This window comes from Zosterops lateralis (genome assembly GCF_965231275.1).
Source record: "Zosterops lateralis genome assembly, chromosome: 1".
NCBI classification, from domain to species: domain Eukaryota; kingdom Metazoa; phylum Chordata; class Aves; order Passeriformes; family Zosteropidae; genus Zosterops; species Zosterops lateralis.
This window is the reverse complement of record NC_139762.1, coordinates 150,363,011-150,377,237: the sequence shown is the minus strand read 5'-3', so window position 1 is coordinate 150,377,237 and position 14,227 is coordinate 150,363,011. Positions and strand designations below refer to the sequence as shown.

The 14,227-nt window shown below is 45.0% G+C and overlaps 1 protein-coding gene across 3 annotated transcripts; it reads right to left on the bottom strand.

Moving 5' to 3' along the window:
* Positions 1-1,457: 1,457 nt before the first annotated feature.
* Positions 1,458-13,008, bottom strand: THUMPD2 (THUMP domain 2 tRNA and snRNA guanosine methyltransferase). 3 transcript variants are annotated; one of them, XM_083857196.1, is made up of 10 exons: positions 12,871-13,008; positions 12,547-12,679; positions 10,978-11,393; positions 9,169-9,249; positions 6,950-7,002; positions 6,559-6,646; positions 5,892-5,963; positions 5,206-5,320; positions 3,502-3,619; positions 1,458-2,067 (listed from the first exon to the last, which is right to left on the bottom strand). In XM_083857196.1, the coding sequence occupies exons 1-10, from the start codon at positions 12,967-12,969 to the stop codon at positions 1,773-1,775; spliced, it is 1,470 nt and encodes a 489-aa protein (XP_083713322.1). In that variant the 5' UTR covers positions 12,970-13,008; the 3' UTR covers positions 1,458-1,772. The 3 variants fall into 3 exon arrangements, with proteins under 3 accessions (XP_083713322.1, XP_083713323.1, XP_083713324.1); XM_083857197.1 differs by having other exon boundaries at positions 9,172-9,249; XM_083857198.1 differs by lacking the exons at positions 6,559-6,646; positions 6,950-7,002 and having other exon boundaries at positions 9,172-9,249.
* Positions 13,009-14,227: the final 1,219 nt, after the last annotated feature.

The window sequence follows — 14,227 nt, the reverse complement described above, 5'->3', positions numbered from 1 at the left end:
ACAGAGCTGGCCAGAATTCTCGTCTGACAGTCCCCAGGTCTCTGGGATGCAAAATCGACAGCTGATATCAAAATATGGATAGCTAGCTGGTGGTATTTAGCTACTTCATAGACTGGAAAGAAAACATTTGGTAAGATTTTTTTTTTTTTTCTTTTTTTTTTTGGTCGTGCTTCTGTTGAACAAAAGAGGAAAGATTTCTTGTACACCTGCAGCATAGCCTTGGTTCAGCCGAGGTCGTGAGGTTCGGCTCACCTCAGCTCGGTTCGGCGCAGCTTGTCCGGTTGGCTGAACGCGGCTACGTTCGGTTGTGCTCAGTAAAAGTCAGCTAAACTCGGCTCAGAAAACTCGGGTATTATCGTCAGACGTCAGAAATTTTCGGCTGTTCGGGGAAACTCAGCGATTTGCACCAGACCTCGGCAATTTTCGGCTCTTCAGGGAAGCTCGGATAGATTTGGCTAAACTCCGCTCTAAACGCAGCTAGATTCAGCTCACAGATTTCCTGATATCAGCCCCCAGGAATTCTACATGACACAAACTGTAGCCTCTCTGAAGGGCTTGCAGGTTTTTAAACAAATACAAATTTTAACTCACGTCTTGTAGAAGCAATTTCCTTATTTGCATCTCATTTTTTATTTTCCTCCCTTCCCCGAAAAAGTTCAATACTTATCACCAGGAATGTGCAGTTCTGGTTCTTTCTTGGACAGTATTTGTACAAAGGACCTGTGCACAGCACCCAGTTGTGAATCAATTGAATAAATCCCGGTTTACGTTTTAAAGGTTGTCATTCTGGAACTGCATGTTTGCAGATGTGGGCTGGCACGTTCAACAGCCCTCATGGCCACATTAGATTTTGCAGAGAATTCCCAATAAAACTCAAGTATAATCAACAAGCAGAGAATCCTTTGGGGTTTAGTTCTCTCACGTGGTTCCAAGTGTAGGGAAGATGGGTTTTGCTGCACATCGCAGCAGCAACAAGATCAGGGCTTTATAAAATTATTATTGAAAAAAAAATAAAATAAAAATGAACCAGGTCTGATATAAATGTCTTTCAAAGCCATTAAAGCTTTTTTAACCCAAGGAGACCATCATGAATCCTGAGTTCAGTCTTCAATTAATACTGGTTTTGATATCATGAAATCAACTGGGTACTTCAAAAATAGTAAATCATCATAACTAAACCTCTGGCTCCTTGTCATTTGCACTTACAACCCATTGTAGGAAGCTCTGCAGCCTTTTTTTCCCCATCCTGTTATGGAGAGAGGATGGATATTAATGACACACACATGAACAATCAATCTGTCTGGTTCTTTAAAAGGCTAAAAGTGCCTGTAATAAAAATTATATGAGTAATATTGTGTTACTCTTGCCTTTAGAGGGGCAACATGTTGTGACGTGGGAGTGGACCTTGACAGAGGACAGCAGGCAGCAGCTTGGTGAAACATGGAAAGCTCTTTATTATCTGACTCCAATAGGCTTATATACATTTTGTACAGAGGGCCAAGATTGGCCCAAGGAGGTTACAACCTCCTGACTCCATTGGTCACTATGACCATCAGTCAAGTTCTCTCTCAGAGAACAAGAATGCAAAACATACAGATAAATTCTAAGAATACAATATTGTTTACATGAAGCAGCGTGAGAAGCTGCTGCAAAGACTCAAACACTTGAAAGCAAGAAATTCAGGGACGACACAGGGTTCCATCAAGTCCTGCTGTGCTGCTCCTGAAGTGTCTTGGGATTCAAGTCCCCTTCAGCCCAGGATCAGCCAGCTCTCAGTTCCCAGGAGCAGACACCTTCCTGTACTTGTGTATGAAAGCATCAGTCTTGCCCAGACTGACGGCATAGACACCCTCTGGCACCAGAGACCCGAAACATCTGCTGAGAATGGATTCTCCACCACCCTGTGCTGAGGAGGAAGAATTCCCATCCACACTCGAGGCTGCTCTGCTGTTGCTGTCAGCAGAGGCCTCAGCAGAGTCACCTCCAGCACACTTGGTCAAGCCATCCACACGTCTGTGCAGCTCCTGGCTCAGCAGCAATACAAGAGTCCCTCCAACACGAAGCACTCTGGCAATCACAAGAAGAACAAAGGTTAGGTGTTGATCCTTCCTGTCATCCCTTTGCCTGGGCAGAAGGCAACACTGCTGACAGTCAGATGCCACCTGCATCCAATAAAACACCCAAGTGTGTCGTGGATCAACTCAGCGAGCTGCATCTCCACGAGGAATTTACATCCCAGATCTGCTTACCTCTTTCTAAATGGGAGAACAGGGCTCTGTCCTGACTCCAAAACATTTCTGATGTTAGCAGTTCTTTCTGTTGAGTTAGCAGGGAAGATGGACTCGTTTTTTACCACTATCAAGCTTAGGGTTTTTGGAGATTGCAAAGGAACAGCCTCCCAGCGCAGCAAGGGCTTCTCAGGTTAGTAAAGTAATTCTGAAACTGGCCTTTCCTTTTGGAAACTTTAAAAGGTCTGCCCTTTCCCTGTTCCATTGGTCCTTAATGGCTTTCAAACTCAGGAAGCAGAAGAGAATTAACCATTGCTTGTAATTAATTTTTCTAGTTATATGTCCAAACATTATGCTTGGCTTTGAAAGAGGGGAAAAAAAAAATAACTATCCTGACTAAGTTTACAGCAAGTAGTTTGACCAGTTTTACTGTTGGGGCTCTCATGGTAATGGTCCCTTCCTCATCTCCACCTTCCCAAGGCAGTATTTTGCTTAGGATGAACCAATAGAGCAAATAAGGCCAGAAGACAAGCACAGTAAGATTGCCACACCATTCTGTGGAGCCATACTACCTTCCCACGATATTCCTGCCTGGCGTGAGTGAGATCAACACCTACCGAAGACCAGTCCTAGAGAAAGTGCTTGTTTTCAGGCAAGAAGTAGAGGGAAGATGGCTTGAACTGTCTGTTAGGAGCAGCTCACCTATTAGCTTGGCTCAACTCGGCCACAAAATGACACGGTGAGAAATGAAAGGACACACCTAAAATCAGACCAAGTTGCTAGAAAATCAGCACCTAAATCAGACCTGGATAGCAAGGAAAATGCATGCCACTTTTTGTAGTCTCATATCCTTCCTGTCAAGGCAGGCTGGTCAAAGCTTGGCTATGACCTCAAAAAGGAAAGCCTATGATTTTATACAAGCGGGCCTCAAGTGAAAAAGGATTATAGCTTTATTTGCCTGGCCACGCTTTAACTTTGTTCAGGTTGGCCTCTCCTCCTTCTTTCTGCCACACTTTTGAGTGTGGCTCAGAAAAACTTCACCATCATGCCTTGTCAGCCTGCGCTGCCACTGGCACTCACAGCTGGCAAAACACAACACAACAGTCTCTAAGAGACAAGTAAAGGGCTGAGACTTCCACAGCCTGCACAGGGTCAGAATACAGAGCTGGAGAATGTTTGGAACAAAGCAAATCTGAAACTGCCTGAATACTTAGATCACAAACCCTTGTGGCACTTCACATCAAACCCCAAGCGTGTCAAAGGCTACACATACCTCTCCATTTCCTGGAGAATATCTGGCAGGAGCTGGGCATCATTTGTGGTCTTGAACTTCTTCCCAAATGGAATATCCGAAATAACGCTGTCGAAGCTTTCAGAAGGCAATGGCAATGCTGCATAACAAAGGCAGGTCTTTATCTCTTGACTGAAAAAATGCACAGCAGCTATGGCCCTATTCCCCTTTCAACACTGTCTGCCAGCTCTTTTTGGGTTACGCAGCCAGATTCACAGCTCCTTCTGCACTTGCCCTCATAAACAACACTGTGGAGTCACCACCCTTCCGCAGACTGGGAAGAGGCAAACACATGACACCAATGACAGTGTAGGGTTAAAATGATTTCTGAGGTAGCAGGGCCCGAGAATGGGATGTTGGCTTCACTGCAACCAGGATGTTATTCCATGCTATTGTTTTAACCAAATCAAGTATAACTTTGCTTAGGTAATGGGGAGAAGGGGGGATGATGGTGATTCTTAATAAAGTACGTAGGCCTTGAGAATAAAGTTAGGTCAGGAGGATCTGTACTTGTATAATCACCAGTACGATAAATGGCATTATTGTTAATTGTAATGTTAGTTTGATAACTAAATATGGTTATTCTCTTAAATCAGAATCTTAAGCAAGAATCACGAGAATCATTGTTACAGGTTTAGGCTTTAGGTAGAATTAATGGAACAATGGGGTTTAATGATTAACATGTATCCTTATGCAACAAGAAAAGTATAAAATTGTGTCCACTTTGAACGTCTGGGGGAGTCGAATTTGGGTCCTCTCCCGATTCCCAGAGCTCTCAATAAAGCACCGCAGGCAATTATTCCGTGATTGTGTGCTCTTTCCATCTCTTAGTTTGCAGATTCCTCGCCCCTGATGATGTTTGCCTCTGCAGCAAGACTCTCCTATAGGGGCACTACACAGGTCTCAACACACAGTATATCTTAAACGTGAAAATAATTTAGCAAAATACTAAAGAACTTAAGTTTGTGAGCACTTAGTGTAAATGTTCAAGTGCACATGTATGAATGGCAAGGAATCACGTCAAAAGGTAAGAAAGAAATACTGCAAGATAAAAAAATATGCACACTTCATCACTCATGCAGTGGGAAGAACAGCCAGCTTGCCTGTCATGTATTTCATACAGGGGTAATTTAGCCTCAGATTTTGAGGTCCAGAATAAAGTCATGACATGATTCCTTCTCCGCAGACTAGCTTGTGAATTAAGAGCAAACAGATTCCCTCTTACAGGAGAAAGGCATCATCATTCAAAATACTCCTACTGCAAAACATGAACAGTCCAGCTTAGCTAAATGAGTCCTTACCATTACTCACCTGATAAATTTAAGTCACATGTTGCATTTTATTTGGATTTGTCCTGGCTGTGTTCCATTAAGATAGAAAGGACTCTCACATGGTACATATTCTTTGTGGTATTCACACATTTACCATTAAGAGAGACAACTACTGTCCATGCCAGATAATTATAATTTTTATCGCCTTCTGCTGACTTCATTTTTACCAAAGTTCCCAGGCGCAGGCAGCAGGAAGGAAGAATAATTATCCCTTCACTAGCACTAGCACTACAGAGTCACCACCCAGCTATTTGTTGGGAGTTAGCACTGCAATATACCACCTCAAGAGAACCTATATTTCCTGTACCAATCCTAGAAACACGAAAAAATTCACTTGGAAAGCCCACAGACATACCTTTCACAGAAGTTTTAAGCAGCTCAATCTTATCCATTAAGCCTGCAGTTCTAATATTCCCATCTGCACCCTCCAACTGCGAATCACTTATATCAGCACCCCAGTAACAGGCTTCCTGTTCAGAGAGAAAAGTAATTTTGTTAACATTCAGGTTATTTATATTATAAACCCTTCTCAGAACTGCCTTGTTGCACAGCTCTTGGAAGACAACCTCCTTTCTGGGACATCTGCTGTTGTTACACAGAGCAACTCACAATCCAGAGGATGGAGGAACGGAGGAAGTATGTGCTGTGTTCACTGCTTTAATGTTCTGGTCTGCTCAAGATACTTGAAATTACAGAAATATCAAGAGCATGTCCTAACAGCAAGATCCCACCTAGCCTACAGCCCGTTCCACTGCCTCTAATGCTGACAACTGTCCCAATCACACCAACTCCTCCAATCCCAGGACAAGCTCAGAAAGCTTTCAAAGTCCGTGGTTGCCTCACACAAACCCTGCAGTGTGAATCAACAGGGCCACATTCATTTTGGGGAATGTTTGCACTAAAACACTTTTAGCAGCTGCCTAGAAAGATTAGTCTGGTTTCACCTTTCCAGCAATGGACTTTGGACTAACCAGCAGAGAGAAAATCCTGTATCACAACTACCAGTTTCTCTGCGAAGGTCCAGCCAGCTGTGATACTTACAGGCCACTCTTTGGCAGCCTCCAGGAGTATCGTTCCTAGTCCACACATGGGATCCAGCACAAGGGCACCAGCCTAGAGAAACAGAGGCGTTACTGCATCCCAAGCAAGACGGACTACTTACTCAGGACAAAGCTTACAAAGGGGTGTACATAATCTCACTGGATCCAGCCCAGGTTAACAATAATCACTGGCAATGCCAGGCCGAACTCGCTTGTAAGGGGAATAGAGTAAAAAGCACCAGTAGCTTCACTACAGACAGCCCTGAGGTGACATTCAGGAGGAAACAGTTCAAGTGGACTGCAGACAGAGGTTGGTACCAAATTAGTCTGTGAAGAGAGATCACATTTCCTTGGAAAACAACACCAAACAAAGTTTCATGTTTCCATTGTCACTGGACAGTGAAAAAAATATTGCCACTTGGACATATATCTGCACAAGGATTAACAGCTCTGTTGAGAAGGACTTGGAATTACAGCAGATACCTGGCTGAGCAGCAGGTGACAGCACACTCTGATCACAGGCATGGCAGACCCTGTCCACATGAACTAGAAAATGGGGCATTAAAATCACCACAGTCCTTCACAGCATCCAGCTCCAGCCCCAGCGAGCAGCACCTCCCCTCCCCTTCATTCAGGACTCCATTTCCTTGCAAGGAACATTCACTGACACTGATTTCAGCCAGAGATGCCATGGCCCATGCGACTGTTGACCGCAGTCCTGCTGTTTTGATATATTCTCTGTTGGCCAATGGAAGCCTGCAGACAGCAAAAAATGAAACAAAAAAATTAACTAAAACAACAGAACCACCCAGAAAAGCCCATGTAATGTCAAAGAACAAACGAACTGGACAGATCTACTGAGAAATAGAGAAGTCTGCTTTGAACCATAACTCACTGCAAAGTCATTTGTGTTCATTTAAAATCCAGGCAGATTGCAAGACTGATTTGACAACCAGTGATTATCAAACCATGAGATACATACTCATGGTGGATAGCAAGATTTACAAATCTTGCCTGTTCTGACAGTGCCATGACAAATCTGGTGAGGAGAATGCTTACCTGAAAAGAGGAATCCCCACCACAGACTGAACATCATTAAGATGGACAAAGATCTAAAAGAAGACACAAACCACAACCACAACATTTTAAAGTCTCAAACTGACACAACAATAGCTTTAACTCATTTAAAGCAGACATAGATGCTTCTAGAAACTTCTGATCTCATTTTTAAAGACCAAAAACACATCTATAAACAGTAACAACTAATTGGAAAAAATCCAACTAGATAATCTGAATGCCACTTTAAAGATGATTTCATGCTTAAGCAAGCTGAAGGGGATTTTGTCAGCCCAGGAATCCATCAGCAAGCACTTGAATTTATAAGGGGGCCTATTTTTCCTTAATACAGCATGGGAATTTTTAGGTATAAATCCATTTATTACAACTGGGAGAATATTATTCATTGTATGCTAGCAACAAAATAAATATAAAAACACCAACCAAACAAAAAAAATCACCCCCCAAAAAAGTCAAACAAAAAACCCCAAACCCCACCAAACAAACAAACAAACAAAACCCCCAAACAAATAACAACAAACAACCCCACTATTACCACTAAGGGGCAATTCAGTTAGCAGTTATGTATAAGTAATCATTCCAGAAATGTAGGCAGCTAAAAGAAATTGTTCTGCTGTCCCATAGAGAGCATCCCAAAAGAAGACTGAGCTCCTGAGCAGGTCTTGTGTGACTGCAATCCCTGCCCCCAGAAAGCACAAAGGGAAACATGATGCTATTGAAAAATCCCAGTCTTCAGCACTTTAATAGTTTTGGAGCAAAAATCTGGGCAAGAACAGGAGGTCCATATGAGCCTCAACAAAGCTGTACACAATTCTCAGTGTGGGAAAACCAGTGCCACTAAATACGCTCAAGAGTTTCTACAGGTCTTGGATTTCTCAGCATCAGGGCTGAGAGCAGCTTGCACAAGCCAAGGGCAGGAATAGAGAAGCAGCTTGTCAAGAGCAAAGAGTCCTTTGGAAGGTCTCCTGTCGGAGTCCAGGGCATCCCTCTGGGCCCCCTGGAAGGTCAGAGACCTCGGTAGAGAGGCCTGGGACCCGAGGAAGAGGGTCTGGGGTCTGTGCAGGGGGGTTGCCTGGCACAGAGCCCAGGAAGACACAAGCTTTGATTTTGCTCCATGAGAAAAACTTCCAAGCAGAGAAGAATTACAAGTCACAAATGTGTAACAGACAGTAGTGTAGTTTATCACCATGTGGAAGATTTTGTAGTTTTGGGATTTTTAGAATGTAGGTGCAAGGGGACAAGACGGAGGAATTAGGGTGGAACCTTGAGTCCTTCTCCCTTGGCATCCATCTCCTGCAGTGACGTGGGCCCAAGGCAGTTTGATAGGATTGGGTCAAAGTAGAAATGACCCTTCTAGTCTAGTTACTACACATTGGTATGGAATGGTAAAAAATAGCCACATAGTTATCTGAATAAAAGCAGAGTGACCTCCCATCACAGGGGGAGTCACATCATGTCTGAGTTGCTGTGAACATCTTGGCCGGACACACAAAGAACTTGTAAGATAAGAATTAATAAACAACACAAGAAACCAAGAAAACCAAGACCTTGAGACTCCACTTCATTCTTGCACCGAGCACAGACTCAGACTCAAGACCTTCACAGGTCAGAGAGAGCAGAGGGCAAAAAAGACCCACTCGAACCACCAGCCTGAAACCTCGGGTCAGAGAGAAACAAAAAACCCAGGAGTGTCCAGGCATCTGCACCAGCAAGGGTGCACTAAGTGAGCTGTCTGTCACAGACAAGGCCCAGAGGAAGCTCTTCCACAAATGGCATTCTCAAGTCTAGCTCCTGGAGAACACACCCTTGCTGCTTGTTCATTTCTCCTCCAGAGGCTACAGATGCCCCACGGCTCAGGTGATTTCCACTTTCACACAGTCAGAGCCCAGCAGTCTGTAAAGGTGCTGGATCCTGAAATGCCAGGATCCTCTATGAATCCTTGCCCTCCCATGCAGGCCCAATGCAGCCAGGCTGGTGTTTATTCCAGAGCTCTGGAAAGCGCACACACACACACACACACACACACACAAAGGCCACATGCATGCTTTGCTCAGTGCCATCAGCTGATTTCCAGATAAATTCAGCGGCAGAAAGACCAAGCAGGGAGACAGAGGCCACGGTCCCACATGGGAAGGGAGCAGAGGACAAAACAAAAGGTGTCAGGGTCATTCTGGAAGCATCAAGAGGCAGACAAGTACCATTACCTCCAGGTCAGGGTCCCGCAGATCAGCATGCCACCCGCACTGCTTCGCAAGCGTGATACCAATGGCTCTTCCAACCTCCTGCAAGGGGGAAGGACAGTCACCAGCAATAAAAACCCACAGGATGAGGAAAACTGCAGATTGTAGGAGCATTTGTGGATCTACAGGGAGAAGGAACTCTGCAGACCTGAGATAATCTAGAAACACGTGGGTTTATTGCAAGGGTCGTGGGTAAAAAGGGCTTTGCCTTCAGCCACCAGCCTGAGCTGAAGGGAAGCCCCAAAGAAAGAGGGAGAGAAGAGAAGGTATGAGGTAAGGGAGGTAAAAGAGCTAAGAGAGCTAAAAGGGGTAAGAGAGGTAAGAAGAGTGCAGGGGTCAGAGTGGTAAGAGAGGGGTAAGAACAGTAAGAGAGGGGTAAGAGAGAACGAGGACCTTATTACAATACATTGTATTTTCTTTTGTGTTGAATATTCTAATTTACAGTGACTAACTGGTGCGAGATACAAAAACCTACAAACTTTGCATGCAGCCTGTGAGAACTACTATATTCCCATATCATCCTATATTCTAAAACTCTAAAGACTACTTTTCTTATCTACTTTTTCCCTGATGCTTTGGTAGGGTGGAGTGGGGCTACATCCTTGGGTCCTTTTGTTTTCTGTCCTTCAGGCTATTTCCAGCTAATCACTGTCTTCCTGCCTGTTCCCAACAGCAGATCACAGCCTTGAATGTGCAAGGAAAAGGAAGACTCTACACCTAAGAGAACAGACTCACACGATTCACACCAGAAGAGGTACAACAGGGCAGAGCAGGTGAATGAGGGGCAAAGCAAACACAGCACGTGGCAAACAACTAACGCTCAACTGGAGCTACAGAGGCTAAAGTTCAAGTCCTGAGCAAGTGACAACAAAATGTTCACTTGAGTTGGATTTCATCCTTGTGGGTCCCATCCAACTCAAAATATTCTGTGATTACCACAATTTTGGAGTTCTTAATCGTACGCACAAAATACTTCCAGTGGCTCTACAGCAGATCACCCAACAGAAAATCTGTAAATGCTCAACTACAATACACAATTTTAATGCCTTCATTACATATAGAAAGCTCGGATTGCCTTCGGAGTATAAGTTTAAACATAGCACGAATTTAGGCAAGCACTTTGTAGGGAGCCTCATGTGTCTCACCCTCACCAAGATACCAGCTTTAGTAGGAAAAAAATCTAAACTACTGTTACCTTCAAGTAAGAGAAACCTGCACAGACGGGAAGAGGGCTGGATGGAACGGACCCCTGGAGGTCTGTATGCCACTATTCTTCTCCAAGGACCAGGTTCCACTTCTCCCAAGACTCATCCAAGAGCTGGATTCCCGAAGACCAAGTTCTCCCCACTCAATACCCAACCAGAGGTAACGGAAGCTGAAAGTTCTGGCTTTTACCCCTTCTTCTAGACTGCCTGCCACAACTGAGAGGAGTCTGGCTCCATGGTCCTTGCAATGGCCCTTTAAATAGCTGTAAACTTACCCAATCACTCCACAGCCTCCACGTAGCCAGAAACCTCAAACTCTAACTTTTGCTTATCCTCAATAAAAGGTATTGATTTGAAAAACATTAAGGCTAATAGTGCACAGAAATTAAAAACAGCATTTGTATCTCCACTCGTTTAACGTGAATGCAGGTTTAAGTGCTTTTTGAGAAAATACAGAAAAAGCTTACATCAGTTTATTATTCCAGAACACACAACTGAAATGACAAACTACACATCTCTGTTCACCTTTGCTGAATTCTTTTAAGACACAGCCACTCCAGCCTACCTGTGAAGTAAGTATTTTGGCAATCACTCCACTACAACGACAGGACACTCTGAAACTGAAGCTTAGCTTCTCATTCACAGCAGGATTCTCTCCACTGCCTTTTGAAGGGAATTCTGAGGAAGTCTTGCTCTCAATCCAGCACTCCTGACTGTTCATTCTCTCTGGCGCCCCACAGGTCTCTCCAGCTTCCACCTGACATTCTTCAGACAGAACTGCTCTTACTTGCTCCATTTTCTGCCTTTTGCTTGTAGTGTTTGTCTCTTCTTCTGACTTCCTCTTCAGAGCCAATGCATTTTCTTGAGAGACATCATCTGTTTCCCCCTCATGTCCATGAAGCTTTCTCCAAACAGAGATAATATCCAGCCAGTATTTTGGTTCCCCAATGACAAGGCCTTTAATCTCATTAAGCATTTTCCCTGGAAGACAAAAGCAGTTTTCGGTATAGCACTTCAGCCTTGGCATTTCATTTCCCCACGGACTGAGAACAGCTGCTAACAGCACCTGTGCTCAGATTTCATGATGTGTGAATCCAGAGACCAGCAGCCGACACCACGGGCACAGCTGAGCTCTCAGCACCCACACACCCACCAGAAGGCACACAAGGCATCCCTCTGATTACAAGCTCTGCACAACCAAGATTAAATCATGCAAGGGTCGAATTCTGCACAAGAATGCAGCAGCTGTAGAAAACCAGACCACCTGTGAGAGTCATTACCAGCCTACCATGCCACCCTCCCCAGAAAGCATTGGCCCAGGAATAAAAGATGCAGGCCTCTTTCCAGAATTGAAAGACAGACACGAATGTGAATTACTTTGAGTCATCTCAGGCAAAGACAAGTTTATTCTTTCAGAAAGAAAATTTTTTGCTTCCCATTCATCACTCTGCCTTCAACCCTGCAATACACACATGTGTGGGCAGTCCTAAAGAGAGGTATGAGGAACAGAGAGGCCAATTCACTTAAATATGTCAAAGCTGGTCAAGGAAAAAAAAAAAAAAAAGGTCTTTCTCGTTATCACTTAAAATTTTAGAATCATGATCAAATCTCATGCTCAAAGCAGAAGGTAATCTCCCAAACAAAAACCCGCCAGCAGGCAGATATCCATCCACCTAACTTGAAATTCTCATTCCAACACTGACAGAGAGGAGGACCCAAGTAGCTGAGACTTAGAAGGAAGCTGTGTACTTAACAGTAAATTGACACAAGATATAGGTCGGGATTCGAGTTATTTAACAGAAAATAAGACTTATTGTTAAAATAAACACAAGAGATCCAGAACTGAACTTTGGTTTTTGGGTGGGGTGTTCTTCACTTTTTTTGGGATCGGACAGGGGGAAAGAGTCTCAAAAATACACATATACAGTATACAGGCGGGAAGGTAGCTATTGAAAACAATTTAAAAGCCCTTTTCAGGTTAAAAAAAAATGTTGAAAGCACACGTGGGTTAAAGACACTTTAGAATCGATTACTGCTAACTAAAACTACAGCCACTAGTAAAAAACAGACACCTCAAATTTCATAAGTAGGACTCAAAGCGAGGCTTCCCGTTGGTTTCCCGCTTAGGCCGCACCTCTGTTCCCGGACACCGGCAGCGGGCTGTGCTTCCTCAGCAGCAGGAACAGGCGCTCCCCCGACCGCAGCTTCCGCAGCTCGCCCGGCGCCGCCGCCGCCCTGAAGAACACTTTTCCCGAGACGCACTCCACCTGCGGGGAGAACGAACACCCCTTTGAGATGAGCCCTGCGGGCAGCGTAGCCCCAGCTCCTTACGGGGACGGGCCCTCCGACCCCGACCAGCCCTGCGCGGGTGGCGGCACAGCCCGGCCCGAGCTCCGGCCCTGCTGAGCCGGACCGGCCGGAGCGTCTGGGCGGCCACCGGCTCCGGCTCCCCGCTCACCTCCGTGGCGCCGAGCCGCGCCCGCACCTCCTGTGCGAGGAAGGGCTCCAGCCCGCGGCCCGCCGTGCAGAAGAACCGACCGGGCTCCGCCGCCGCCATCTTGACGGGGCGGGGGCCTCCTCCTCGGGGGGGCGCGGCTTCCTCCTCGGAGGCGTGGCCTCCTCCTCGAGGGGCGGTGCCTTCTTATTGGGGGGCGGAGCCTCCTCATCAGGGGGCGGGGCCTCCTCCTCGGGGGGCGTGGCCTCCTCCTCGGGGGGCGTGACCTCGTCCTGGGGGCGTGGCCTCCTCCTCGGGGGGCGGGGCCTCCTCCTCGGGGGGCGGGGCCTCCTCCTCGGGGGGCGGGGCCTCCTCCTGGTGGGGCGGTTCTCTGTACAATTAGTCTTGTGTAGTGATGACTGTACATGAATAATACAGATACATACAATATAGTACACGCGGTTATTTTCATTGTCAATTTAGAATTGAAAAAAAAAAAATTACTTTCCATTGTTATTCTATACAAACACTTCGGTAGGAAGTTCCAGCTGTTGTTTTGGCATCACCTGCAACTTCAGAGGAAAAAGGACAGGCAAATATATCTGTTCAGGGCTCTAAATTCACTATGTAGTAAACTACACAAGACTGATACCAGCCAGCAGAACACCGAGCATCTGAATTCAGTAAAGTAGTGATCTTTCCTCCAAGGAAAAAAAGAAAAATCTTGCAAAGAAGAAAAGATAGGACATTGCATTATGTAGCAAAGACAAATCGTGTATTGTAACAGCTTTTTCTTCAAGTGTTTCTAAACAAATTATTGCTATTCAGGGTCTTAAAAATAAAACAAACCTGAAGGCACGGACAAAACTGTTCGAATAGTGAAATTAAGCAGAGAGAAACCAGCATTCTGCCTAGAATTAATTCTTTTGCATTTGAACACTCTTCAAGTTATCTACAGCTTTCCCTTCCAGGCAACTCTGATGACATTTACATGGATATATGGATTTAAGTGACTAACTGTGGGGGACACAGCTTTTCAACTCCAGTAATTGTTAGACGTTTCAGATGTCTGCTCATTATCACCTCCAGCTTGGGCTTTGGTCTATGCTTTTTTCAGATGGTAGGTGCTGATGGTAAAGAAAATTAGGCATAGTGGTAGTAATTGATGTAAGTATGCCTAAACTGTCTGTTTGGTCGGGATAACATCCAGTGGACATGTAAAGAAGACCCTGCTATTGATATTCCAACCATCAGCATCTCCCATCTGAAAAAAGCACAGACCAAAGCCCAGGCTGGAGGTGATAATGAAGACACAGCCACAAAACACGCAGACTCCAAAAAGGCAAACCCAAAGAGCGACCATACAAAACAGTTCCTAAAA